Source organism: Vulpes lagopus, chromosome 17 (assembly GCF_018345385.1).
Source record: "Vulpes lagopus strain Blue_001 chromosome 17, ASM1834538v1, whole genome shotgun sequence".
NCBI lineage: Eukaryota > Metazoa > Chordata > Mammalia > Carnivora > Canidae > Vulpes > Vulpes lagopus.
In genome coordinates, this window is record NC_054840.1 from 22,925,093 (window position 1) to 22,952,358 (window position 27,266).

General features: G+C 42.3%; 2 protein-coding genes across 4 annotated transcripts in view; one reads left to right on the forward strand and one right to left on the reverse strand.

The window, feature by feature from the left end:
* The window catches only part of TBCCD1 (TBCC domain containing 1), a 51,541-nt gene that overhangs the window by 4,104 nt on the left and 20,171 nt on the right, over nucleotides 1-27,266 (forward strand). The gene's annotated exons all lie outside the window — the stretch shown is intronic.
* Nucleotides 10,201-27,209, reverse strand: DNAJB11 (DnaJ heat shock protein family (Hsp40) member B11). Its single transcript, XM_041731438.1, has 10 exons — nucleotides 26,930-27,209; nucleotides 24,264-24,420; nucleotides 20,335-20,432; nucleotides 18,270-18,402; nucleotides 14,672-14,814; nucleotides 13,810-13,892; nucleotides 13,072-13,129; nucleotides 11,843-11,954; nucleotides 11,408-11,567; nucleotides 10,201-10,651 (listed from the first exon to the last, which is right to left on the reverse strand). Exons 1-10 carry the CDS (start codon nucleotides 26,995-26,997, stop codon nucleotides 10,587-10,589), a joined length of 1,077 nt encoding a protein of 358 aa, XP_041587372.1. The 5' UTR covers nucleotides 26,998-27,209; the 3' UTR covers nucleotides 10,201-10,586.

A 27,266-nucleotide genomic window follows, 5' to 3' on the forward strand; every position in this document is an offset into this window, starting at 1 on the left:
TCAATTAGCCTATTCAGAGGCAGCATAGCCCAGTTACTAAGAGTAAGCACTCCTTAATTTTATCGTCTTTGGCAAATTCCTTAACCTCTCTGAATTAGTTCACTCATCTGTAAAAAGGCACAATAATAGCAACACATACTTCAAATGATTTGATCTTGCTAAGATTTGATCTTGCATTAAATGAGATAGTACACTTAATATTCCTGCATCAGTTAAGTATCTATATTACCACTTAGTCACAAGAAAGAAATAGAACAGGTGGAGAGTGTGACTGCATTTTTTGCACCAGCATGCTGGCAGAGAGAATCATGTGTTGGCAACATCTGGCAACAGGAAGGAACAGAAAGACAAAGGGAGATGTAGTGGTGTTGTGGAAAACAACCAATGGATTCTTCTCTGTTCCTGTGCTAGTGGCCAATCCAGAAAATCAACAAGGCAGGACCTAAGGACAAGGGGCAATAAGCCTAGGGCTGAGTGGCTGGGGGCTCAGGGAGCAGTGCCCTCAACTAAGTGCTAGAGAGGTGGAGTGCCAGACATGTAGATGCTGGGGAGCCAAACTCAGCTCAGGCAGGGCGGGCAGCTCAGGAGGTTCCCTAGGAGGGGACTTGAATAGCCATTTAACCAATCACATTTGTCAAGTGGGCATCACAGTTTCCCCAGAGTGTCCCAGTGTAGTCATCTGGCCAGCTAGCTGGGTGAGTATCCCGTGCAGTGGTGTGGGGCTTCGCACTTTGAAGGGCCCTGCACTTGATGTAACGCTCTGCAGTAGCCATCCTGAAAATTCTTAGTCAGTTTTGAACAGGGAGCCCTGTGCCTTCACCTTGCATCGAGCCAGGGAATCATGTAGCCGGCCCTATTAGCTGTAAGTGGTACTTAAGAGGAATCCAGTGCTATCAGCATTCACAGGAGAAGGGGAGACTCATTCCCAGCTGAGTGTGGGCAGGGGAGAGGAAAGAGGGAGTCATGGTTGAGGACACATTTTGAGTTTGACCCTGAAGGAAGGACAGGTTTCAGACAGGTAGAAATGAGGGTATGGCTGTCTGGTTGGAAGAAGTGTATTGGCCAAGTCAAGAGGTAGAGACGGTGGGCTGTGTTTAGGGAATGGTTAGAACCCTTGTAAACGTGGAGTGCCTGTTCCCGAGGGGCTCACATGGACTCCTTTAAGGGCAGTGCCATGCTCAGCTGACCTTCCAGAGGGCAGCCTTTTTCCAAGGCCTTTCTTAGACTTTCCTCCAAATTCTGCTAGCTGCCTGTCCAACTAGTAAGTGAATTCTAGTCATGTTACTCATTAAAACCAGAAAGAAAGAAAAAAAAAAAAAAACAGAAAGCAAGGGATGGGGTAGGGATGGGAAGAGGCAGATATAACAAATAATCAAATAGAAATTCTTAACTGAAAAGAATGGCTATTGAAATAAAAAAATAAAAATACTTAAATAAGTAAAATAATAGATCAAATACAGACCAAGAGAAAAATTCAGTCTGGAACCCCCATGGTCTAACTTGTCTTCTCTCTGTCTTTTATGTCTATCTTTCAATGCAAATTCTGCATAGGGATTTGGACAGTGGAGGTGGAATTCTGATCGGGGTCCATGTCTTGTCCTCTGCCCACTACCCCACATGGCCATGGCCCCCATTTTATTCCATGGCACTGGGTTGCCCCAACCAGAGGCCTGGGGTGCCCCAGAAAACAGTGCAGGTGTTGGCATTTATAAGATTACCTAGAGTCATACCCTGGCAGCACAGATAAGGGACAACATGAAAGAAAAAAACATAGTTCCTCTTTTAAACATGTTTCTTCCTCGACCGTATCCTAAAATTGGCATTTAAAAATTTCTTTCTGTGAACACATGGATCATGAATGTATTGATTTTGTTGTATGCCAGTGTGATTTGCATAAGTACTAAAGTTGGCCACTTGATCAACATGCTTTGATTTTTCTTTGATTGATTGATTTTTTGATTTTTCTTTTCCAATATAAATGCCCCATGGTTTCTAAAAGTTGGAGCTTCCTCTCTTAAATTAAACGGGACAGAGTTACATAGATAGCTAGTAGGTTTTGTGTGGCTCCAGAGCCTCAGCTTCCTCCTAGGCTGTGTTGCTGTGTGTCTGAAGATGGGTGGGATAGACACCAGGACACCATGTGGAGGAGAGGTGGGGGGCCTTCTGGGGCAGAACCCACCTCCCCGGAGCAGAGCCAGGACTGAAAGGCCTGCCTGGTACTGAAGCGTCCTCCCTGGTCAAAGGGAACAACAAAATATTGTCTGTCACTGAGCTCTGTCTCCCGCCTGCCCTGCTTTGAATTCATTATCTGAGCCCTATTATGAGAAAGAACTGAAGAGGGGCTGTCCCCAGAAGACCTCAGGAAGTTTAGGCATTTCTGTTTTGATGCCTGTTGACAGCCTATAACATAGAAAAGCAAAGAGATCTTCCTGAACTGTCCACATGGAGCTCACTTCGGCCCTGGGTGCTGCTCCATGACCACCCCCGAGGCCAGGGAGGGCGGTGCTGCCAAGGGGACAAGGGCCGGGGTGCCCTGAGTGACAGCAGTGCTCTCCTGCAGCCCGTGATTTGATCACCGTGAGAGCAAACGATGCCCTCTCACTCCAAGTCGCTAATATACGGTATTATTTTGAGAAGTGAACAGAGAAGATGACATTTAACAAAAGACATCTGAGCGTATCACATTTAAAAAGGAATAGGAGCTGGTTACCCAGGAAGGTTGAAACCAGCAGAGACCACGCGTGATCAGGAGCTGGGGGTGGGGGGGTGGGGGTGGATGGCGCTTTATCTCTTTGTATAAAATCCAAAACTAACAGTTCAAGGTTGATTTACTTTCTGATGTAATAAAATGTAGGTCTAAAGTCAGTTTGTTGTTCTTGTGGCTTCTGTCCATGAGCTCAAAGACAAGTCTGGGGAAACATTACTGACGGGGGAGTCTGGGACAGGGTGGGCTGCAGGGTGGGGGGGCCCAGCCCCGAGCTCCATCTGCGCTCCCTTTGCTTCCATTTGACCTATTGCTGTCCGATCAGCAGGACAGCAGGAGGGCAGGACAGGACGGTGAAGGCTAGGCCATGTCCCCACCTTTCCCTGTGCTGCAGTCGGGCCACCCTGAGCCCCTCCCCGGCCCAGTAGCACCAGTAGCAGTGGAAGCCCCCGGTGCCTGCCAGCCTGCACCCTGCCTCTGCTCTGCTCCTGCAGGGTGTCACCAACACCCTTGGGGCCACTTCCCCACCGCAGCCCCCACTGCCCAGTTTGTGCTGTGAAAGGCAGGGGCAGGGCCTAGCAGTGAGCCGCACGTGGAGAGGCGCTTGGACCTGCTCAGAGGAGGTGTGTGCAGGGGCAGGGATGGATGGCCCCAGGTCCTTCCCGTGTGCCCGTGCCCCAGGGGACTGGCAGGCGGCCCGCGCCCCGGGAAGCTCTGCATTGGCAGGGGTCTGAGCTGAAGGGCTGGTGGGGAGCCTGTGGCTGGAACAAGCCTGCACCCCCACCTGCCCTGGCTGGGCTCCTCCTCCAGGGGCTGGCGCCTGGGCATCCCTGGTTCCCAGGGCCACCAAAGGTCATGCGCATAGTGGCTGCTTAATAAGGGTGTGATGAACCAATACTGTTTTCCTCACCAGTTTGCCTTTGACAAAGTCTGCAATTAGTCCTAATTGGGTGTTTTGTTTTTCTTTTTAAAGATTTTATTTATGTATTCATGAGAGACACAGGCAGAGGGAGAAGCAGGCTCCCTGCAGGGAGCCCGATGCAGGACTGGTTCCCGGGGATCACGCCCTGGGCCAAAGGGAGATGCTCGACCACTGAGCCACCCAGGCGCCCCCGTCCTGCCTGGTTTACATCAAATTAAGTCTGTGAAGTTTTCCACAGTCCAGCTCCCTCCTTCCCTTGGATGTGATGCTGCCCACCCCTTCCCTACCCCAGACACCAGTGGGCTTGTCTCAGGCTTGACCAGGGCACGCCGCGCCCCTGCCTGGGCCGGACGGGACGGGCCGGGTGGGGGAGCTGAAATGACCCTGGAACAAACTGGAAACCCGGCAGCCATGGGTCCGAATTTCCAGGCAGGACTCCTTAGTGCTCAGGGGGCGGCACAGCCCCATCCCCGCCACGGTAGACAGCGCCCTCCCGTGGAAAGAAGGAGACCGTGCGGGTGCGGGGCTTCCCCCTCGGGAGGGGGCCCCAGGGACCAGGCAGCCGGCAGGTGCTTGCTGTCCTCAGAGCGGCCTGTGTTCTTTTTTTTTTTTTTTTTAAGATTTTATTTATTTATTCATGACACACACCACACACACACACACACACACATTGAGAGAGGGAGAGAGAGAGAGAGAGAGGCAGAGACACAGGCAGAGGGAGAAGCAGGCCCCTTGCAGGAAGCCTAATGTGGGACTGGATCCTGGGTCTCCAAGGTCACGCCCTGGGCTGAAGGCGGCGCTAAACTGCAGAACCATCCGGGCTGCTGTTCTAAACGCAGTACTACTGTTCACGGAAACGGCTAATGCAATTATGATGTAAAATTAAAACCCTTAGTATGTGTCTTAAGACGATGCCTGGCTCAAGACTCACAAAACAAACAACCACACAGGCAAAAAAACAAAAAACAAAAAACAAAACAAAACAAAACAAAAAAAAACAGACAAAGAGAGAATAGAACAAGCAAACATTGGAGAACTGCACCAACATACAATCAGAAAAAAATAATGTAATTTCCACCACATGAACGTCATTGGAAAATATGCTTCCACATTTATATGGTGGGACAGAATTTTCAGAACAGACTCTCAGTTTACTGCCTAAATGAAAAGATGAAGAAGATTGGGAAAAAGATGCAATAAATATCTCCTCTCCACCATCCTGAAAGCACACGCCTTTCCTGAATTGAAGCGAGTGGCTAACATTGCTTCTGCGGAGCAGAAATAAACATGTGTCTTGGCTGCTAAGTGATACAAAGAACATTAACAACCTTTAATTATCTTCCTAGTGGGAACTTTTTCTACTTTACCTAAAAGTTCTGTATGTGTGGAAATAAGTAAATATATAACAAAGTACGATTTTCATGAGGAGGTTGTAAAGGCCACGTTGCTAACCTTACGGAAAGGTTCTAGGTAATGGAAGAAGTATCAGTCTGTCTTTCCCCCGGTAACACCAGAGGCCTGAAGCTAAGACTGGTCTTTAAAATCTTGTAAATATATAGTGGCCATTTCAGCATCTCTTATCAGGGTGTTGACCTCATATTGAACTTTAAACATTTTTTAGAATTTGCCTAAACATCCAAGTATCATGGGTGGAACCATATCGATTGACAGTGAGAGTGAGGCTGCCAAATCAGGAATAGCCCGCCCCAAGAGCTTCCACTCTGGTCCTGAGCTGACAGGTTTGGGGTGATTCTCCTTCTTTGAGAAGCCCTTTCGGATGGCAATGTGCTACTGGTATCTATAAATTAAGGCATTTCCGAATTGTCGTAAATGGAATATTTTAGTCTTAAGGTTTTTGGGTTACTTGAATTTTTTTTTTTTAATTGAGCTTTCTTTTTTTTTTTTTAAAGATTTTATTTATTTATTCATGAGAGACACACACACACAGAGGCAGAGACACAGGCAGAGGGAGAAGCAGGCTCCATGCAGGGAGCCCGACGTGGGACTCGATCCTGGGTCTCCAGGATCACGCTGTGGGCTGAAGGCGGCGCTAAACCGCTGAGCCACCCAGGGATCCCTGAGCTTTATTTCTGCTATTTACCCTTTCATTTTGTATATCAAGTTTTCATTATACTTAAAACTGTATCTTGAAATGTTGTGAACTGACTTGCTGTATTTGCACTTTGAACTATTGAAATAAATGGGATTTTTTGGTCTGATTAAAAAAAAAAAAAAGAAAAAAGAATTTAAAAGATACTTTTGGAGGACTTTAAGTCCAGCACCATGTAAAGGGCCTATATATTCTTAGCATAAATGGATACAGTTATTCATTAAAAAAATGGATGACTGGGAAATGAAAGGCAATGAAGTGTTTAATTTAGTCAGATAGTCAGCACATGCAATAATTCCTTCAATGTAATAAGCCAGGTGAATATAGAACTTTCTCCCTCTGCCCCTATAGAATCGTGCAAAGTGGAATGTTGTTTCCGAGACATGCCAATCTTTGAACAGGCCCGGGAGTGGCAAGCCAGCGCTGGGCCCACCTCTGCACACACTTGCCCTGTACTAGTTGACCTTGGCCCTGCTTCCTTGGGCCTCCGTGCACATTTCTCAGGGACTCCTCCTTCAGGGAACATTCTCAGGACTCAGCCTAGTGCTAGCGCCTCCAGTCCCTTCTGCTGTCCCTCTGCACTGGCTCACATCAATGACATGAGCTGCAAGGGGCTTGTGTGCAAGCGGCCCCTCCAGTGCTGGGACCTTAGGCTGACCGACCTTCCCGGGTTGCCCAAGACTAAGGGGTTTCTGCGATGTGGGACTTCCAGTGCCAAAACGGGAAACGCGTCCCAGGCACAGAGGGAGGAGTCGGTCATCCTTGTGCTGGTGGGAGTCACCGAGTACTGTGAGTCTTGCCTTTCACAGCTGCGGGAGCAAAGACCCGAGAAATCTGAGGCTTCCTGCTGTATAAATGCCCTGCCAGTTGGCTCATCACAGATGGGCGCTGGAGACACCTGCCTTTATTTCTCGTGAGGCCCTGCGGGTGCCTTGCTCCCCCCCCCCTTTACTATTTAGTACACATCCCTCCTAGTACGTTCGGCAGAAATCCTTCAGCAGATACTCCTGTTTGGTTTCTAGTGAGTGTGGTGGATGGGGGGTGGGGGAGGGTTGTCACAGGTCAGAAATCCACACCTGTGGCAGGTCAATGAATGTTTTCCCCTGTTTGACATTGGGGAAAGACAACCTGTCAGTGTTTCAAAAAATATGATGTTTTACCAGAAATGCAAATCACTTCAAAAACAGTTCAGTCATATTTATTATGTAATAGCAATAATAACTCTTAGTCCAGGCTGTTATAACGAATCACCATGACTGACGCTTTAAACAACAAACATTTATTTCTCACAGTTCTGGAGGCTGGGAAGACCAAGGTCAAGGCGTTGGCAGGTCCAGTGAGGGCTTGTTTCCTGGCTCACAGATGGCCATCTTCTCGTTGTGTCCTCACGTCGTGGAGGGGTCATCTCTCTCAGGTGTCTTCTTAGAAGGGCACTCATCGCATTCAGGAGAGCTCCACCTTCATGACCTAATTACCTCCCAAGAGCCCTCTGAATCACCACTGAACACCATCATACTAGGGATCAGGTCTATGACGTTTTGGAGTGGGGGCACATTCACTCCATAGCAATAACTCATATTTAAAGAGTGCTTGTGGGGCGCGCTTGGGTGGCTGAGTCGGTTAAATGTCTGACTCTTGATTTCAGCTCAGGTCACGATCTCAGGGATATGAGGTTGACCCCCAGCAGGGCTCTGCTCTGAGCATGGAGCCTGCTTAAGATTCTCTCTCTCGCTCTCTAAAAAAAAATAATGAATGCTTGCTACACACCAGGTACTGTGGTAAGTTTCAAATACATCATGTTGTTTGTCAGAATCAGGTAGGGGAGGAGACTGAAGCTCAGAGAGGTTACGATATTTATCTGGGGTCACAGAGTTGATAATAGGCAGAGCCAGGATTTGAATCCAGTCTCACTGCACACAGTCCACACTTGGACTCAGAACTGCAGACTGGAGGCTAAGCATGTACGATCATGCTTTGCTCAAGCTGAGCAAACACCTGAGAACACCACAGGTTCACAGACTGCAACTGGGGCACATCAGGCAGGCTGTCTTCTTCCTGGACCTGCATCTAGATCACTGAGGAGACTCTCAGTTTCTACAGCAAGCGTTAAATAAAAGATATCTGTGGACTCTAGGCATTGCCCCAAGTTTGGCCAGAGAATCTGAAATGCCATGATCCATCTGGATTCATATGCTGCCACTGAAATTCCAGGGACATGCCCATGGGGAATAGCCTGTAGCTACTTCTCAGCTCAGCCAGTTCCTCTTGAAAGTGAGCCACAGTGATAAAGTCTTGGCTTGAAACTTCAGACTTACCCTAAAGTTTGTGCTTCAAAGGCCACCGAAGAAATAAAAAACCCAGTGTGGTATTTTGAGTTTGGGTTTGCATCCCCTTTGATCACATCCTCTGCGTGCTGGAGCGGACTGCTTGGGTTCAAATGCTGGCCCCACCACTTGGGAGCTGGGAGATGGAACTGAATTTGCTTATCTGTACACAGAGATTAACAGCCTCTCTTCCATATAACTGAGTTCATCCGTATAAAGTACTTGAATAGAACCTGGCCCATAGAAGCACTCAATAAATATTTTTTACTCAGTAAGAAGGCACGTTTTCACTGTTCCTCACTTGATAACTGTGATAGATAGAACCTTCTGGCTTAAAGAGAACATCCATATGACTGCTATACCCTCCCAAGCTAAAGAACCCTCTCTGCAAGGTTCCTGGACAGATGCTCTCTTTAGCTTACTTGGTAGGGACTAGCTGTCTCCGGGACCAGCACTTCAACTGTGGGTGGTGCTAACTTCTGGCATTAGAGTTACACCATAGTGCAAAAAAACTTGGGCTTTGGAACCTGGTTTTAAGATCTCCCCATCATGTCTACCACCACTATTCTGCCCCATTAGTTTAGGGTGAGAAAAATCTATAGAACGATGATACAAATCTTTCTACATTATGGTGTGCTTCAGATAAAGCAGTTAAAGTGAACTGAAGCTCAGTCAAATGAGAAAAGAATATTCTTAACTTCTCAAATCATGGCCATCTGGATCATGGATTAACAGGAGTAACAAAGCCCCATTAACATTCTTACTTGTAGCAAGAACATTATCTCCATAGGTTCTTTCTAGCCAAGACTAGTAGCTCTAGCTCTCAGTATGTGACTGACTCTTGCAAAAATCTAAGAAAGAGGGGAATGAGCAAGTCCAGGTAATGATCAAGAGTTCTCTTGGGCTAAAAAATATAAGGGAAATGATTAGTTCTAAAAAAATGTTCGACTAGGTAACTCAGTACATAATGAACATCAAATGTACAAAAAGTCCACTAAGATATGAATTTACATGATTTCATTTGAATTCTAAGATTTCCAGCATTTCAAATAAGCCTTTATTTTGTTCTTTTCCTTCACGAGAACACAGTTGTACTCAAGTCTGATTGCTGTTAAAAGTGTGCCACTGCTTTTTGTCTTGTTCTTAACTGCTCTAAATTGATGAAATTTTCATTTTTTCCTCCTTTTTCCACTCATTTTTGTATACCAGGGGCAAAATGCAACAAAAAGGCAAAGAGTAGTACTGGCTGCTTGAACTGTAGGAATGCTGCTGGAATTACAGATGGCAGGAAGGTAGTTCTACACATACTGCAACAGAAATTATTCCACACTACTGAACTGCTCACTAGCTGAGGCAAGAAGCCCAAGAGTTTGTGAAAAGTAGTGTGATGGGCTGGGAGAAGAGTGAAGGAGGTTCAAAAGTCAAACAAAACATATTTAAGTCATGTGCCATCTGAATCAGGGGCCCCTCAGGGAGGCAAAAGTAATCTGCAGGTCTACTTCACATTCATTTTCTAGGGCCAGTGGTAATCCTAGTTCCTAACACAAACCAAAGGCTTTTTAATCAGGAGGTCAACTGGGAAGGTATATATGAGGAGTGCTTTATAAACAGTAAAGTATCCATATCAGATTATTCCCAAATTAAATGAGAGGAGATATACTTTCTCAGGGACAGTTAGATCTTTGTGTAACCTGGACTCATGTACTCCAATCTCTAATCTACTCAGTTCCTTCAAGCTACTTTTTAGAAGATACTATTTGTGTTTAATTGGGTGGGGGCGGGGGACGGGACTGGTTCATTACCAAAGTTGGGGAGCCCTTCTCCTTTCTTCCATAGCTTGGCTCCTGGTCTTATGATCTTATCCCGGGAAATATGTACCTAGAAAGCAAAGGGCAATGGACCGGACTAGGACTGGTACTCCTGAAATACAACACACCGCTGCTAGCATGCACTGGTGTCCAGAGCACGTGTCACACCTCAGCCCTTTTGCAGGTTTGAGTGTCCATCTTGCCTGATGGGAGGACAACCCAACTAGCCCATAGGAAGCCAGGGGGGCACTAGGAGGATCAAGAGAAAGTGACCAGATGGAGATGGAAGGACAACAACGTAGCTAAACCAACAAGAAACAGGAGTCAAGAAAAAAATGACAACAAAATGTATTTAAAAACAGACTTCTCCAGTTGGTATTTTGAATGAAATGGCTAACAATTAACTCCGACCCTTTATATTGTGTTTCTTTTGCTCCTGGAGTCCTCTTGCAGCTTTAATTCTTGAAACTCAGGCAGCAGCACCAGACTTTAAATCCCCAAAGGGAGAGGTATTATTAAACCTTTTGCTGGTCATTCTTTTCTGAACACAAATGGACAAATTCTTAAGCCCTCTTATTCATCTCATGACGATCATTAGGAGAAACAAATTAAGCCAAAATTGCATATTGAAAGTAAGAACAAAAACACAAAAAAACCCTTGTAGATAATAAATATCGCTGATTCACTTATTTTAAACAAAGTCCAATTTTATTCACTCTTAATATCCTTGCAGTCCATTGTATACCTTCTGCACTGATCCTTGGTTCAGAAGCTGTTTGATACCTGAAGAAAGAATAAGTGATTCCATCAACAAAAAAACGTGATTTCGCTTAGAGTTTAGAGATTTCATGGGGAGGCTCACAAAAGGCCCTATGACAACCGCAAATCCGAGTTAAACAGATAAATAACCATGTTCAAGTTCATTGCGTGTGGATCCCCACCACCCACCATGGGCACACATATGTCCAAGATGGCACGGCCCCTTATCTCCTTCTGTCTCTGAGGCACACATCCCACAAAACCCTATCAATGAGAAATGAGAAAATGGCAATCAACCTCTTCAGTTGTCTTCCGTTCCTTCTTCTTTGTCCTCTTTTTAGTTCTGACCTCTTTCACCATTCTCCTTCCTCCTACTATTCAGGATGCACCAACTGGGCCCTTGCCTCAAGTAGCCATTGCTGATGCCACCCATTGGCCTCTAGCCCTTCTAATGTATATCCATCCCTTTACCGTTTGGTCCAGCTGATTTGTTTTGTGTGATCCCACTTCACGCTCACAGCCACATACCCTTGTTGCCAAAGCCTCTTCACCCAGCCTTTTGTAACATGGCGATGAGATTTTCAATATCTCTTTTATAGAAAGGCAAGTTCATTTCCTGGTCCTGTGTTTGATGTTCACGGTCACCAGAGAGTTTGTTTTTGTTGCCTGTCATCTCTAACCACTGTTTTCATACTCACAAACTGCAGACACGACACACACACACACACACACACACACACACACACACACACACAAACTCTTTCTCATTAGACCGCTCACCTTCTCTTGCTTCCTCTGTTAACTGTTCTTTTGGAAAATCCACATCAAAAGTGATTATCAAAGAGCCCTTGATGTTGTTGTTGTCAAAGTTGGGGAGCCCTTCTCCTTTCTTCCATAGCTTGGCTCCTGGTCTTGTGATCTTATCCCGGGAAATATGTACCTAGAAAGCAAAGGGCAATGGACTGGACTAGGACTGGTACTCCTGAAACACCACACACTGCTGCTAGCATGCACTGGTGTCCAGAGCTCGTATCACAGCTCAGCACAGCAGCAAGGGTGAAGAAGGGACAAGGGAAACACCATTAGGACATTGTGAGCCAAAGAAATAGGTTTTCAAAGGAAAAGGAAAAAACACGTAATCTTAAAACCACCCACATAAAGGTTTAAAAAGACAGGTTTTAAAAGGATGGGAAGCAGGAAAATTCATCTGTTTACCTTGTGGCCATCCAAGTGAGTAATATCCATATCAAAGCCCACCAGAGACTCGACTAGTGAGATTGTCACGTTTGTATACAAATCATCTCCTCTCCTTTCAAATATTGGGTGCCTAAAAATAGAACAAGGCAAAAATCAAAAACTCCCATATTTCTTTGGAAAGTGTTCCAAAAATTTTAAGAAAAATCTTGGTAAAGGATGAATACCACTCTTTTAAACAATGAACATTTATTAGGCACTCCTTTGTGTGTAGCATTAATTAAAACCAAAAAGTTGTGTACGGTTTATTAAATTCTATGCTTAAGGAGTTTATCAATCAGCAGAAGGCAAAGCACATAAGTAAAACTAAAACTACAAGTAATCATATTATACAAAAGAAAAAGACAACTTCTGGCAGTGGGGGCTGGGTGATGGGCATTGGAACAGATTTGAGAAGTCTCTAGGGCTAGGCTCGAGGCCAGGTCAGCTGTAGATGCAGATAAGGTGGGAATGGGGGAGGGTGAGATTGGAGTAAGAGGGAATTCTGGCAAAGACCAGGACTTGAGAAGGTACCAGGTTTACTCAGGGAACAGCACATGTTCCAGGTTTTCTGGGAAGATGTGAGAGAGATAAAGTAGGTAAGGAAACTTGGGGAAAATATCTCTGAGATTAAGAGTGGTAGGAGGGGAAAGTCCTAGGCAGTGGGGGAATGTTTCTCCATATTTACATAGGAAAATTGTTCCAATGAATCCTTAGAAGCAGAAGTATCACTGCTTTCCAAAGTGGTAACAAGAGAGAAATAATAAACAGGAAAGCTTAAGTCCTGGGCAAAATTCTTGTATAATCAGCATTTCATGCTAAAGAGAAGCTGCATATTACGTAACAGAAGGTTCTTTCTATAGCCTTCCATTCCTTTGTGGTGCCATGCTTGCTCAGTCAAAATCTCAGGTCACTCCTTGAGTCCCATTCCTGTTTGTCTCTCTTTTACAACTCCTTACTTGTCTTATCAATTCTTTCCTTCCAACATCTTTTGGATTTGTAGGTCCCAAGTAAATATATAACAGTTCAATCCTGGGCCCCAGCCCCAAATTTTCAGTATTGCTGTAGTTACAAATGACCAATTAGGTAATGAAGGGCACGAAACACAGGGAAAAGCCTAGCAGTGTCCTGGTGGCTATCTATCTCTTTCTAATCCAACTCATCCGAAAAGCAGAGCCTAAAGAGAAGGCCTCCGAAATCAAATCACTTACTTGACAACTTTGATTCGGAACCGCAGGTCTCCTGGCTCTCCATCCACATGAGGCTCACCTAGTCAGAAGAGACGATGGTATATTGTAAGTCACACAAGACGAACACTGCAAATCTACCTGTAGTTTAGGAGAATTTTTTAAAAGCTACTACCTTAGGTGTGGCCTATCAAGTCTACCTGTGAGAGCAGTGTCTCTAATTGGTTATACCAAGTTTCAGATTATTAGTGAAGATCATCTGTGTCTCAGACACAGCGATAAATAACTTGAGCTGTTTCCTAACCAAAGAAAGATTGATTTCTTGAACCTAAGTCTTAAATTTTCTTTTCTTTTCTTTTTTTTTTTTCAGAAACCTCAAAAGTGAGGTCTGAGAGCATCTCATTAATGCCAACCAGAGCTACATATCTTCTTTCATTACTGAGTTCAAATTAATCCATTAGGGTCTGAACACTCTAAATTTTGATATAACTTAGGCTACTAGATAAGAGCCTGTGATGCCTGTGTGAGCCTTTGACTGTGATGTTCAAAAAAAGGTAAACTGTAATGCTATGGCTTAATGTGAAAATCCATGAAGGTCATATAAGGCTTTCTGTGCCCTAAAACTGACCGAAGAGTACTGGAAATGATATACACGTTTACTAGTGGCCATTAGGATATGGTGTGAGGTGGGGGTGGCTGGAATTCTCACGCACTTGGAGAACAGAAAATTATGACAATAAAACATCAAGATCAGTATTTCACCTTCTCCAATAAAGGGGTACTCCATTCCATCTCTCACTCCAGGTTCTATTTCTACCTCTAGTGTTCGTTCTTCATTCACTAGTCTGAGACAAAGAGAATTTAGAAAGAAAAAAATGAAAATGCAAACCAAATCCCAGATACAGATAATTAATTTTTTCTGTTCTATCAGAGTTGTTTCTTGAAAGACTATTTCATCCATATAAATATGGATGGCATACTGGCAAAGCCATTGGAGATCCATTTACATCTCCTACATGCCAATAGCCAAGGCAAAGTTACTATAATCTTGTAACTGTGGCTTCTAAAGAAGCCTGTAGTAGACTGAGTACTTTGAGCTGAGTGATCAATAACACAGAAAACTACTCAACACCTACGTAAATTTGCACCTGGAAGGACAGGAATCAGAAGCAAAGTATCCTACCTGATACTTCTCCTGATCCCACAAATAACTGATCTAGTTTATATATATATAAAATATACGGCTCAATTAAATAGTAGTGTTTATAATATAATCAGCAAATAGTAGTACCTCTCTAATCTGAAATGTTAGCTGGACATATATAACTGCTCTAATATTCCAAGTGGGAAAAATGAAACACTGACATTTGAGAATATATTCAGAATTAATGGGCACTGCTTATTAGTTCAGAAACACAGAAGGAGATATTTAGAAGAAATACTTCTGGAAAATAAAAAGGTACATGTCTTTGCTCTGTCCTCTAGAGGTGGAGCATGAGAGAGACTGAGAAAAAGGTGTCTGGGAGATTGGGGAAGTAAATCTCGGTATGGACCATTAGCATTTATCAGACAATTGAGATGATGAAAGTGTCTCTTGGTAGAACAGAGAAGGTGCTCCACTTACTTGACATTAGGGCACTCGTCACAGACCACCTCCTGGGTCATCTGGAAGCGCCCTGGGCCCAGCTGGGTAGTCCGCATCTCCTGCCGGCAGTTGCATTTTCGTTTGCCTGGAGCCTGCCTTGCCACGGGTTTGTTTCTAACTACCTGAGAAGTACATAAACAACATCAGCTTCTCTCTCAGTAAAAGAGCCTTTAGTCTCCTCAATTGATCAGGGCTGCCCACATGCCGGAGCTGGAACTTCCCTCCTCTGGCAAGCTACCCCCCAGAAAACCTAAAGCTGACAGAAGCCTTTGTGGAGTCACAAATCAGCCTCTACAAGAATAAAGCAGATACTTCAATGGCTCAAATTCTGGAGCTGGAGAAGAGAGGGGAGTAAGAAGAGAACTGTAAAATAATACATATGATATCGGCATTTCTAAGGCACAACTAACCATGCCTGAGTTAAAGCAGTTCACAGAATTGCTATCTTTTAAGAAATCTGAGCTGTGCAAAGCACAACCCCTGAAGAACCACTACGGCATTTGAAAGCTGGTCTTAGCTGTCACCATACAATTAGCTATGATAAATCTAATGAAAACACTTCCTTGTTTCGGGCAACTTGATCCAGGACTGTTTCCCACTGCTATCTCAATTCAGACACTTAACACGTAAGGGATACAATGATCACCTCTTTGTAATTGCTTGCAACCAAACATGCTGATCCCTCAAGGTTCGTGTAAACCAATCTGCATGAAGAAATGTGTTCCTGGTTTTGCCTGCTTCATTAGTCAAACACCTGATCACAACGCATGTGTTCATGCAGTAGGATGATGCAAATGCTTGCCAGAGAAACCCCTTAAAGCCTACCAATACATGGAAGCCTAGGTCAATGGAATAAATGACGACAGTAAGAGTAGAAGAGACCCTCGATAGCACTTACTCTGAGCACCAAGCAAGGCTCTGATCACTTTTACATATATGAACTTGTCTGATACTCATAACAACCTCATGAAGTAGATCTGTTACGGTCTCCATTTTGCAGGGGAAGTAATTAAGAAACAGAAGGTTCAGGAACATGACCAAGGTCTGGAAGGAATGTGGGAATTAATTAGGCTCACCTCTTTTCTCCCACCTCAACAACCTATCTTGCTTTTAAAAGAGAGACAGAACGATTACTTTCAGTGCCCTTTCCCCATCCTTCAGACCAAACCACAGTATTAGAAGCCAGTGCATATTCTGTAACTGTCCAGTCTTCTTCGTTCAACTATTCAGAGCAAAAACACAACTAAAGAAAACGCTTCTTGTCTAGTTGGTAGCTATGCATGGGCTACTACTGGCTTTCTCCTCCAAAATCCTGGAAAAACTAAAAGAAAACATGGATTCCAAGAAGCAATAATTTTAACACACAATTTGTGGGAAAACTCCAGAGCCAGAAGGCTGTTTTGAACCAGCATGTGTATAATGTGGAGGCTACAACATGGGGCGGCTGCAGCTAGTGGGGGCCACTGAAGAGATGCTAGAGAAAAGCAGTTGAAGTTCTGCTCTCATCTCTCTCTTGAATCGCCTTGGGACAAGCACTATCTGGCCTCTCTCCTCCAAAACAACAGACTGCAGACACCAAACAAGACCAAAAAAACCTCCAAGAACACAAATAAAACCACTATGCAAGCGCTTGCCTCCAAACGCTCTCCTCTGGAAAGAGAGTTGCTGATATCCATGGGGGAAATATGAGCTCAAAGTCCAAAGAAACATCTAGACACCTGAGGAGTCCAACTACATATATGTCCCCCACTTTCCAGAAAAGGCAACAAATAGATAAAATATATATTTTAAGCAAATGTATTAGAGGAGAAAGACCAATAAGCATAGTTACATTTAAGGAGATAAGGGAGGACATTAGCAATAGTATAAGAAATAATGTAAAGATCCAGTAGAGATATTATATACAAAGATATGAGTTGAAATAAAAACACAGCCAATGGGAGACTATTGGGATGGACATAATTGAAGACTGTTGTGAGCCAGAAGTCCAAAATAAGGCACTCTCCTAGAAGGAAGCAGGGAAGGCAAAGGAACTAGAATGGTTTTGTATTGTGTTTTTAATATTTAAAAGAAAGTTATGAGCAGATAGACGGAGAAATGCCAATGAAGAGGACTATATATTTGCAAAAATAATGGGATATAAATTTTCCAGAACTAAAAAAAGAGAAATAACCTCAAATGAAAAGATCCCAAAGTTTTAGTAGAAAATATAGGTGACTTGTTTTCTGATTTTAGGGCAGAAACAAATTTCTTAAACAAGACACAAGGGGCGCCTGGGTGGCTCAGCATTTAAGCTTCTGCCTTCAACTCAAGCGTGATCCTGGGATCCAGGATTCAGTCCTGTATCAGGCTCCCTCTGGGGAGCCTGCTTCTCCCTCTGCCTAGGTCTCTGCCACATTCTCCCTCTGTGTCTCTCATGAATAAATAAATGAATCTTAAAAAAAAAAAAGACACAAAAACTAAGCATAAAAGAAAAGACTGATATATTTGGCCATGCTAAAATTAATGACTTCTGTTCATTTTAAATAAATCTTCAATATAATGAAAACACAAGTTATAAACTTGCTACATTTGTATCACTTATTGCCAGTAAAAGTTAATAAAAATAAACTATTCTTAGAAATCGATAAGGACAAAAAAATATGGGCAAAGTATGGACAGACATTTCACAAGAGAGGAAATAAATACGGCCACCAAATATATGAAGGTGTTTATCCTAATTATGAACTGAGAAAATGCAAATCAAGGCCACAATGAAATGATATTTCTGCCCACTTGATAGGCAAAAGTTGAGAAGTTTCACATTTCACAGTTTTAGAGAGGTAGCCAATCTATAAAATCTCTAGTAGAAGTGCTAGTACTAATCAATTGAGAAAACAATATAGAATTATCTTGTACAAAAGAACATTGGTTTCCATTACCCATGAATTCCACTCTTTCGTATATGCACCCAAGAGAAACTCTTGCTCACAGGTACCTAGTCATATGTACAAGAATGTTCAAAAAGCACTATTAAGAAGTTAAAAACAAACAAACCTGGAAATAACCTACATGCCTACTGATACAATGTGCTCAGAGTAAAATTCTATTTAGCAGAATTTTAGCTACAGCAACACCTATCGATCTTGGTAACATAATAGTGAGTGAAAAAAACCAGTCCCAGAAGATAATGTATGGTATGATAGTATTTTTACAAAGCCAAAAACAATAAAAATACAACAATATATTATTCAGGTATTTGTACACATGTAATAGAACAAAGAACAGTGGCAAGGGAACAGTAAAGACAAAACTTAGGACAGTAGCTAGCTCTGAAGTGAGACAGAGGAATGGAACAGAGAAGTAGCATGTGGGTAGATGTAAGTGGTAGTTTTACTGTAGTTCCTGGACTGAGTGGTGAGTTCATGAAACAGTTAACTCTGTATCATAAACCAAGGACTATGATTAACTCAATCTGGCACATCTGATCACTCTCCCGACTCCCAAAAGACAGATAAGGCACTCAGAAATTTCTTGTTTTTAGTCAAAGGAACAAGTTCTGGAAGTTATTATGAATAGCTGTATTGTTTGAACTTACTTCCACAAAATTTCCTGCATATACTTCTTCCAAAGTGACTTCTAGATCTACAATAATATCACTGCCTCTTGGAATATTTCTGTCTTGCTGACGAGGGGTTCCTCCAAACATGAAACCAAAATCTCCAAAGAAGCTGTGAATAAGTGTAAAATCATCAAGAAAAGAAAGCAGAGTTCACGTCTTCAATTATTTAGTTTTCTTCACATGGATACAATATTATGTCCTACCAATATATTGGATAAAAATTGACATTTTTAATACATTGGAGTCATACATAATATACAATTTTAATTTATACAATATTAATTATATTGCTCTCTGCCACAAAAAAATTTTAATAAATATTATCCGGATACATATTACAGTGCACATATACAGTGTGCCAATGAATTCAAAGTTGGGCTTAATCAATGAAATAATCTGTTTTAATATCAAGGAATATCAGGATATAATGGCCTTACTGAGAAAGGGCACATGTAAACTCATGTAATGCCGACTTTCATGATAATTTTGAACATTTGTATTATTCACTTTGTATATTCAGAAACTAGCTTTAGTTAAAGAAGCTATGTTCTGTAAAAAACTCTTGGTTATATAATTAAGTAAGCTAAAAAAGCATCAGCCTTAGTAGAATTTTGGACCTTAAGATAAAGGAAGTTCTGTTCTCTACAAAATCAAAATCAATTTTTGTAAGTTATAAAAGCATCACTTTGAATTAATACAAACAATGCCCTTCAAATGTTCAGGTGTTCTCATCTTGACGTTAATTTTTGATGTTAAGAAACCTCAGATGTGGGCAGCCCGGGTGGCTCAGCGGTTTAGCGCTGCCTTCAGCCCAGGGTGTGATCCTGAAGACCCAGGATCGAGTCCCATGTCAGGTTCCCCGCATGGAGCCTGCTTCTCCCTCTGCCTGTGTCTCTGCCTCTCTCTCTCTCTCTCTCTCATGAATAAATAATAACACCTTTAAAAAAAAAAAAAAAAAGAAACCTCAGATGTTAGCATAATGATGACAACTAAGTAACTCCTTCTCACCCACCAACCAATCTTGGTGAATGGATTTCCTGAATCTTAAACAAAAACAGAGAGGGAGGATTTTCAGAAGGTGGGGGTAGAGTACAGATGGAGCTTTCTTTCTGTCTGGTATCCCTACATATCGCTTCTAATAGCCAAGGGGAAGAGGACACTTCCTTAGTAGGCTAAAACAACCAAACTGATCCTAGGGAAAAGAAGGATTTCCTAATCATATTATTCACAAATCTTTACAAGTCCTGAAAAAATCTACTGTCTCCCCCAAATACTAAATGAGGGAAACTACTGTATACAACAGTGATTCTTACTTCCTTTGGGAAAGGATTCACAAAACCCTTTAAGAATCTGAAGAAAGCAATAAACCCTTTACCCATACAAAAGCATACTCACAAACATTTTTTTGTTTATAACTTGATTTGGAACCCCAGATTAAGATCTATGGCATCATCAGTGCATACAGATATTCAAATGCTCAACAAAGAGGGGTTCAAAGAGTGTGAGGGAAAGGTGTGTATTATTATTCCAGTCATTTAGCATTCCCAGAAAGCCATGCACAACTGGAGCAAAAGAGCCTCTACCCTAATTCCTTCTACCAATGCTGATTACCATATTTGCCACACTCTTATTGATATAATGAAAAAGAGGCAGTTCTGGGTATGGGAATAGGAATTTCTCTCTCTCTCTCTGCTTATAAGAATAATTTTATGCATTAACAGTTTGCAGATTTTAAGACAGTGAAGAGACAATATATAGTGGTTTCCAACACATAGGGCCCCCAACATTGTCAGGGTCAATTTGATTGATACAATTGGCTGGATGGAAGCATTTTTGGTGCTACTTGTCTATTTTGGAGCTTTATGAAAATAGAAGAGTGTATTCCTGCAGGGAAGAGGATGATTAACCTTTTGGTCAAGAATCAGTTGAGCTGTACTCTTCATCAAAAGCTTCTCAACAAGGGAGCAAGGATAAATCTCTAATAAGCATCCAATGACCTATTCTCAGACACTAACACTTTACAGATGGGCAAATTACTTACTGTGAAAAAATGTCTCCATGGGAGCTCTGATGACCATCTTTTAATCCCTCTTCACCGTAAGTATCATACTGTTTTCGTTTCTCACTATCTGACAGAACCTGGGGACAAAAGCCAGTGGAAGAAAAGATCACAAGTTGGTAATATGCAATACATTCACATTTAAGGGTTTTTTTTAAAAAAACTCTGATAAGACTTTTGTGAAATGCAGTTTTCATTCTGTGTGGTATTAAGGCTGTATATATTTGCCTTAGCAGACTAAATTCTTCAATGTACTGTTCATTTTGGAACTTCCAGTTGCTCAATTCATGTCTTTAATTTAAATTTATCAAAATTCACCTAGTCAGATAAAAATCATATCTGAGATTAGCAATGTGGCTATGAAGGGGAGTGCAACAACAGGGAAGAGGTGAGATGAATTCATCAGGTTAATTTCCCATGCAGTTTGATTCTTGTGCTTGTGCTGTTCACCTCTATGACACAGTATCTCTCTGAACCATAGATTATGATATGATAGGACAGATTGTAATTAATGATAGACGCAGTAAAATCTTCTGCTTAGGCCTACTTGTCCCTACCATATGGACCCCTATCCCCTATACACATTAGGAGACTGACAGGTCAAGGGAATCAAATGATAGGCCCTTCAGAAAGGTCTATACTATACTTTCATATTCCCTTCTCCATTTTGGGGGTATGTAGAAATTCACCTGTAGAAGAATGCTATCTACTATATATATGTTTAAGTTTGTAATTTTGAGTCTGAATTGCAGAGAGTGGGGAAAAAAAAAAAATTCACTGCTCTATGAAGACTGCTCAAGGTCAATTTCATAGCTTGAAAAAATTGGGCCCATTCCATATAAAATACTGAAGAATACAGAAACAAAATAAGCTTCCATACTCTTTAAAGTCTTTCAACATGCCAAAAAAAAGTAAAGGCTTCCCATCTATTTAGAGAAATCTGAAGTATATACACACATATAATTTTGACAACTAAATAACTTTATTCCTAATTTGTTATTTTAAAACTCTATTTAGACAACAGATTGAAGGCAAGTTATTTCAAACCCATACTTGCACTGGCTCAGGAAAAGAGAGGTTATAAGTACGATGGGGCTTGTTGCTCAGCAAAAGAAAGGGAAGACTTGCCTGGCATATATAAACAGGATACACTTTTGGCTCGGGGCTGAATAATGTGTAAAGAGCCACGAAAAATTTTTATTTTTCTAAATTTATCTTAAATGTTACAAGAAAGTGAGTGTATGAAAGAGAACATTCTTAAAAGCAAAGACAAATGGGTTACTTGACTAAAGGCATAATTGTTCATGTGAAAGGAGTGTTTGGGTAAATATCCTAAAAAAAAAAAAAAAAAAAAAAAATTAGCTACTTGAGGGAAGTAGAAATGGGCAGAGTTAACTTTAAAAACAAACAAAACAAAAGCCTCAAACTCATTATTATGTGATCTGGATTTCCAATATTTTTACTTTCAAGTCTCTTGGGCTCTTGTCTTGCAAAGAAATGAACCCCACATTTGGGTCTATAAGAAACACCACTTCAAAACCCCTAAACCAAGACTATTTTAAAGTCAGCCTCTTTATGGGCAGCAGAGGCTTCTCTCATAACCCTCTCAAAACTACCCTTAAAGTTATCTATTATAATTCACTTCCTTTTCAGTTTTCTTCTGTCCAAGGAATGCAATTTTATTCCATGGTCTTAGAAACTATTTTATTTTCAAAAGAAAATAAAGGTTCTTAGTTGATTGGTCAATCAACCCAAAGTCTCAACTAATTAAAATGCCAGCAGTAATCCCAGCTCAGTAGAAAAGACAGATTTGTATTCACAAAAGACTCAACTGGGATTTTGATTCGTGAACACTAATTTATCTAAGGACCAAGGCAATGAAGTGAGTAATACAAAGAATAAAGAAAATTTGAACCAGTGACTAGAAAGGTTCTTCGAGTTAAATAAACTGCAATCTCATGAATGATTTATGTATAGCCTGCTTAGGTCATAGCTAAACAGCATGGGAGACACTTATTTCTTTAGAGACAGAGAGAGTGAGTGAATTTGTAAGTGGTGGGTGAGGGGCAGAGGGAGAGAATCTCAAGCAGGCTCCACACTCAGCCTGAAGCCCAATACAGGGCTCCATCCAATGACCCTGAGGTCATGATCTGAGCCGAAATCAATAGTTAGATACTCAACCGACTAAGCCACCAAGGCGCCCCAACATGGTAGACTCTTTAAAGAACATGGCAAATTCTAAGCAACAGCTTCCCTAAAAAATATTTTGGACTATTCAGTTCCTAGCAAACAATGGGAATATTTATGGGAAAAATAGTGCAAAATATGGTTTCCATATTATCAATAAGAACCAAAATGTTACATATAATTTAAGAGAGTCCACCAACACTCTCAAATTTATTTGTGGGCTCCAGGTTAGAAATTTCCATCCTATGGGATCTTTGAAGGCATCAATAGAAGGGGGACTCCATTAGCTCTAGATTGCTCCGTATAAATCACTGTTTTAGTTTGGTGGATTCTTTAATCTAGGCTTTGAGACCCCTTCCTTTCAGCTTTTTCCCACTAAAAATATTTTTCAGATTTGTTTCCAGCCTTCTCACTAACCAGGGATTTAACTTGAATTCAGAAGTTTTAGCTCCAAAACTTTCAGAGTTAAATTATTTTACCTGTGCCCTTTCAGAAAATGGAATGTTATCACTACAGTGGTAACACTGTAATGTATACCTGAAATGTGCTAAGAAAGCAGAACTTAAATGTTCACATCATAAAGAGACAAGAAAAGTGCTAGATGTGTTAATTACATGGGCAGTGTCCTTTCACAATGTCTATATATATCACATCATGATGTACACTTTAAACATTCTATAATTTTGTCAATTATATCTCACTAAGGCTGGAACCCCTCCCCCACCCCGATCTCTTATTCTATTTCTAGAGGAAAAGTGAATTGCAACACATGAAAAAAGCTAACTCCTAACAAATGCAAGATTATCAGAACTTATTTGTAAAATTTTTTCCCATAGTGTTGAAGGAGTCTGTGTGTAACAGTTTTCAAAATAGTAAGTAATTTATTAAGCATTCAATAAATATGCCTCGGTGTTAGTAAAAATGAAAAAAAAAATGAAATTGAGAATAAGAATATGTCCAGCTCTACTATATTTCATGGTATCCTAGTGCAGATTAAATGAGATGATATTAATGAAAGCGTCTTCATCTCCTGATTAGAGGCTGCAAATTGTAAACTGTTGCTGTGTTTTGTTTGATCTGCACAAAAAAGAAAATTTTAAATTGAATTAGTTACCAACATTTTCCAATCAAAAGAATTACATAAAAATCTGCATTTCCGCTTCTCTTGAAAAATTACATGATCTGGCAATACTGTGTTTCCATTTCTACATGTCAAAGACTAGCTGGGGTTGAGTAACAGCTGTCTCCTTGAGAAAGGGCAAGAAGACTTCATTTTGCCACAGTCCTCGTCAATCCCTGTTGATTCCCAACATGGAGGTAGAAGATCCACTGTTCATGTTTTATCTCATAACTGCCCTGCATGTTCTGTGTCTGGTCCATTGCAGGCATGTGGATTTGCAATCCTTATTTAGATTTTGTTTCTATTTCCGGCTCTAGCTCCCAAACTGACTGATGATCAACCTACTCATTAATCTTTCAATCTTTCTTTTTTTCATCTTATTCAACCTTACTCTCCTTAAAAAAACAAAAACTAATACGAAAAAATTAGGAAATGGCATATGCTAATGTTAATATGCAATGTAGCAGCAAGCACTACTCTTACTTTTATCTGTAGCCTATTTTTTTAAAAAAGTGACCTGAAAGAAAGGAGCGTTACTCTGTGTTACACGGCCTTTTCTCTATCTGTAGATTTTGTTCGTACTTCGTCCTTTTTCCTGACTCACCTCATAAGCAGCACCTAGGTCCTGGAATTTCTCCTGAGCTCGTGGGTCATCCGGGTTCCGGTCAGGATGAAGTTGCAGGGCTAGTTTCCTGTAGGCCTTTTTAATGTCTTTTATAGAGGCGCTGCGAGGCACCCCCAAGATCTTATAGAAATCTCGCCTAGGGAATAGGGAGGGGGAGAGGGTACTTCATTAAAGAGTTCTAAAGTATGTTTTTAAAAGTGAAATTTTTTCCCTTTAAGTTTGTATATGAGCAAAGAGGTAGGAAAATGAAGGTATACATGTGACACACAAAAAAGAATGACTAAAAAGAGCCCGTCAGAATTTGTAAGGAATCTTACATATTGAAGTAATCACAATGAGAGGCCATGAACTTTTTGAACTTCGCTACCATTATTCAAAACATCTGTGGCATACATCTCTTAGACCCTTTCAGACAAGAGAACTATTTCCTTATTTATGGTCACATGTTATTTTCAACCAGTAACTGTACAATCGAATTAACTCTCTCTTTTTTCCTTCCCTCTATTAGTGACTTCAAATGACTTCTGGCTATGTCCAAAGGTCAAAATAATAACCAAAGGATGATTTTCTTTATTCAAAAAGATCACATCAGGTAAAAGTTCTAACCGTAGCTTTGTTTAGAATGTTAAACATGAAGCAACTAAAATTAACTTCAGAGGTTAACATAGAAATTAAGCCAAAATCCAGTTAAGAACCCTGAGAAAGAATAACCTCTACCTGGATGTAGGAGTTGTGGTGTTTTTTGCTAAAAGTGAGAGAAAATATCAATCTTGCAGTCATTGTTAGTGGCTATACTGGTTTGTCTTGGTCAAGTCCTAATTATAGACAGCTGCTGAAGTCCATATGCAGAAGCCTGTAAGTCTCAGCAGCTACAAATATGCATATAGCATGAGCTGGGAGATAAGGTACAGATTCACTGACCTCCTTGCAAGGGACTCTGCTGGACTAAAGTAATTATAAAAGGAGAATTTGCAAGAAGGGCCAATGCATAAAACAGACCATAATAAACTTCAAGGGTAGGGACTGTAGCCCATAGAAGACACCAATAAATATTTACTGAATGAAATGAATAAATAAGCATGCTCACAAAAACCTACTCCTTTTGCCAGAGTCACTTTAGTCATCAAAAATTATTCTGAAAAAAAAATTATTCTGAAAATGCATTTCTCAACACAGGGAATGGGAAAGTTGTCCACAATGGACACACTACTACAGTAGTGATGGTGACTTTAAAATGCAATGGGGATAAAATGCATTGAGGTGCCAAGTGATATATGACAGAACATGGAAAAAATGATTTCATAAGCTCTTTGTCGCACTTTGGAAAGTCATTTAATCATTTCAGGTCTAAGTCTGTAAAATTATCATCCCCAAGGGAGTCCATGATAATTAATTAGATGTTTTATCCTACCCCCCCCCAAATCTGCAAACACCCCTAAGATCTCGAGACAAGGGACTAAATAAATCAAAAGGTTCACCAAAATTAATAACAAAAGAGCTGTTTAAAGAATGAGGCTTACTTAGAATATACTTAATATAAAAATGGGTAACAGTCCAGAATAATCAGGGAAAAGATAGCTGGCATAGTTCAGCATCAATGTTACAGTTCCCCAAAGACTTCTTTATAAAAAGGCTGGCGTTTAAAGCTACAGAATTAACAATACTCAGACTGACCCATATCTTAGGGTATGTATGTGTTGCTTTAAGTGAAGTACTAACAAAAACATACTAAGAAAAACAATAAAGCATTACCTAGAAGAAATCATTATTATTATTATTTAGCAATTTAAAATGTTTCACCAGAAAAAAATGACAACAAAGTTTAAGCATACAAGCACGGGGGGAAAAAACACTTTTAAGAAATAACAAGCGCTTTGAAGTTTAAAGCTTTGCTAAGTAGCATCCCCTACAGTGAGGGAAACTTAGGAATTGTTAGAAGCTAAGACTTCACTGTTTCCCCCATATACTCAAATGTGAGCCCGGCACGTCATATCCTGCGGTCACCGAGCTTTAGGATCGTAGATCTAAGAGGCTGCACGCATCCCTGAGGGTTCAGGTGGTCCTTCCTACTCCCTTCGTACGCGGGGGGGGGCACCTTGTTATCTTCATGATACGGATGAGAACTCAGAGTGTTCCTCAGGGTCACGAAACTCGCAGGTGGGGTGGGGATGCGGGGTCTGGAATGCCAGCTCGCTGTCTGTCGGTGAAATGCCCTTCCTGTTCCTGAGATTAGGAAGCTTCTCAGGAACGTGCCATGGAGAGAGGCCGTGAAGCAGGAGGGCAGCTAAGGCTCCGTTATCGCCGGAGCCAGGAAGGACAAGCACTGTCCGGGGCCCGCCTCGCTGCCTCCCTCCCATTTCCTTCGGCCCAGCATGCTCCCCTACCTGTTCTCCCCTGCCGGCTCAGCCTCGCACCCCCCCTCCCCCGGCCCAGGGGCTTGTTGCGGGCTGTCCACGTACCGGGTCCTCCGCTTCGGCTCAGCAGCACCCCGCCCTCCCCCCCCCGGGGCGTCCCGCACCGCATCCACATCCCGCTGGAAGGGCCTCCGGCCCTGCGCCCCTCCCCGCCGCCCCTCACACCCCCTCCTCCCGCAGCCCAGACGCACCGACCCACCGGCCCCGTGCCCGCGGGCGCCCGGTCCTCACCCGGCGATCGCGGCCCCGAGGAGGTACAGCAGCAACAGGCAGAGGGTGCCCAGGTTCTGCGGGGCCATGGTCTCTCGGTGCCCGCCTCCGTGCCGGCCCCTCGCCCACGCGCTCCTCCCCGCCGCCGCGTCGGCTCACCGGCCCCCCACCCCCCGCCCGGTGCCCAGAGGCCGCCTCTCCCCGGGGTCACCCCTCGGTCCCGAGCGACGGCGAGCTCGCCCCCTCCTCGGCCAGTCCACTTCCCGGGAGTCCCGAGTCCCCGGGAGAGAAGCCCCGCAGCCGGCGAAAGCCAATCGCTGCTCGGGACATCACACGCGGCCGGCGCGGCGCAGCCAAT

Excerpts from the sequence above, each read along its gene's own strand:
- DNAJB11 (XM_041731438.1), bottom strand. The coding sequence starts at position 26,997 with ATGGCCCCGCAGAACCTGGGCACCCTCTGCCTGTTGCTGCTGTACCTC. Across the intron at positions 13,893-14,671 it reads GACGAGTGCCCTAATGTCAA|ACTAGTGAATGAAGAACGAA; the intron begins GTAAGTGGAGCA and ends TCTTTGTCTCAG. Across the intron at positions 11,568-11,842 it reads CTCACTTGGATGGCCACAAG|GTACATATTTCCCGGGATAA; the intron begins GTAAACAGATGA and ends TTTGCTTTCTAG.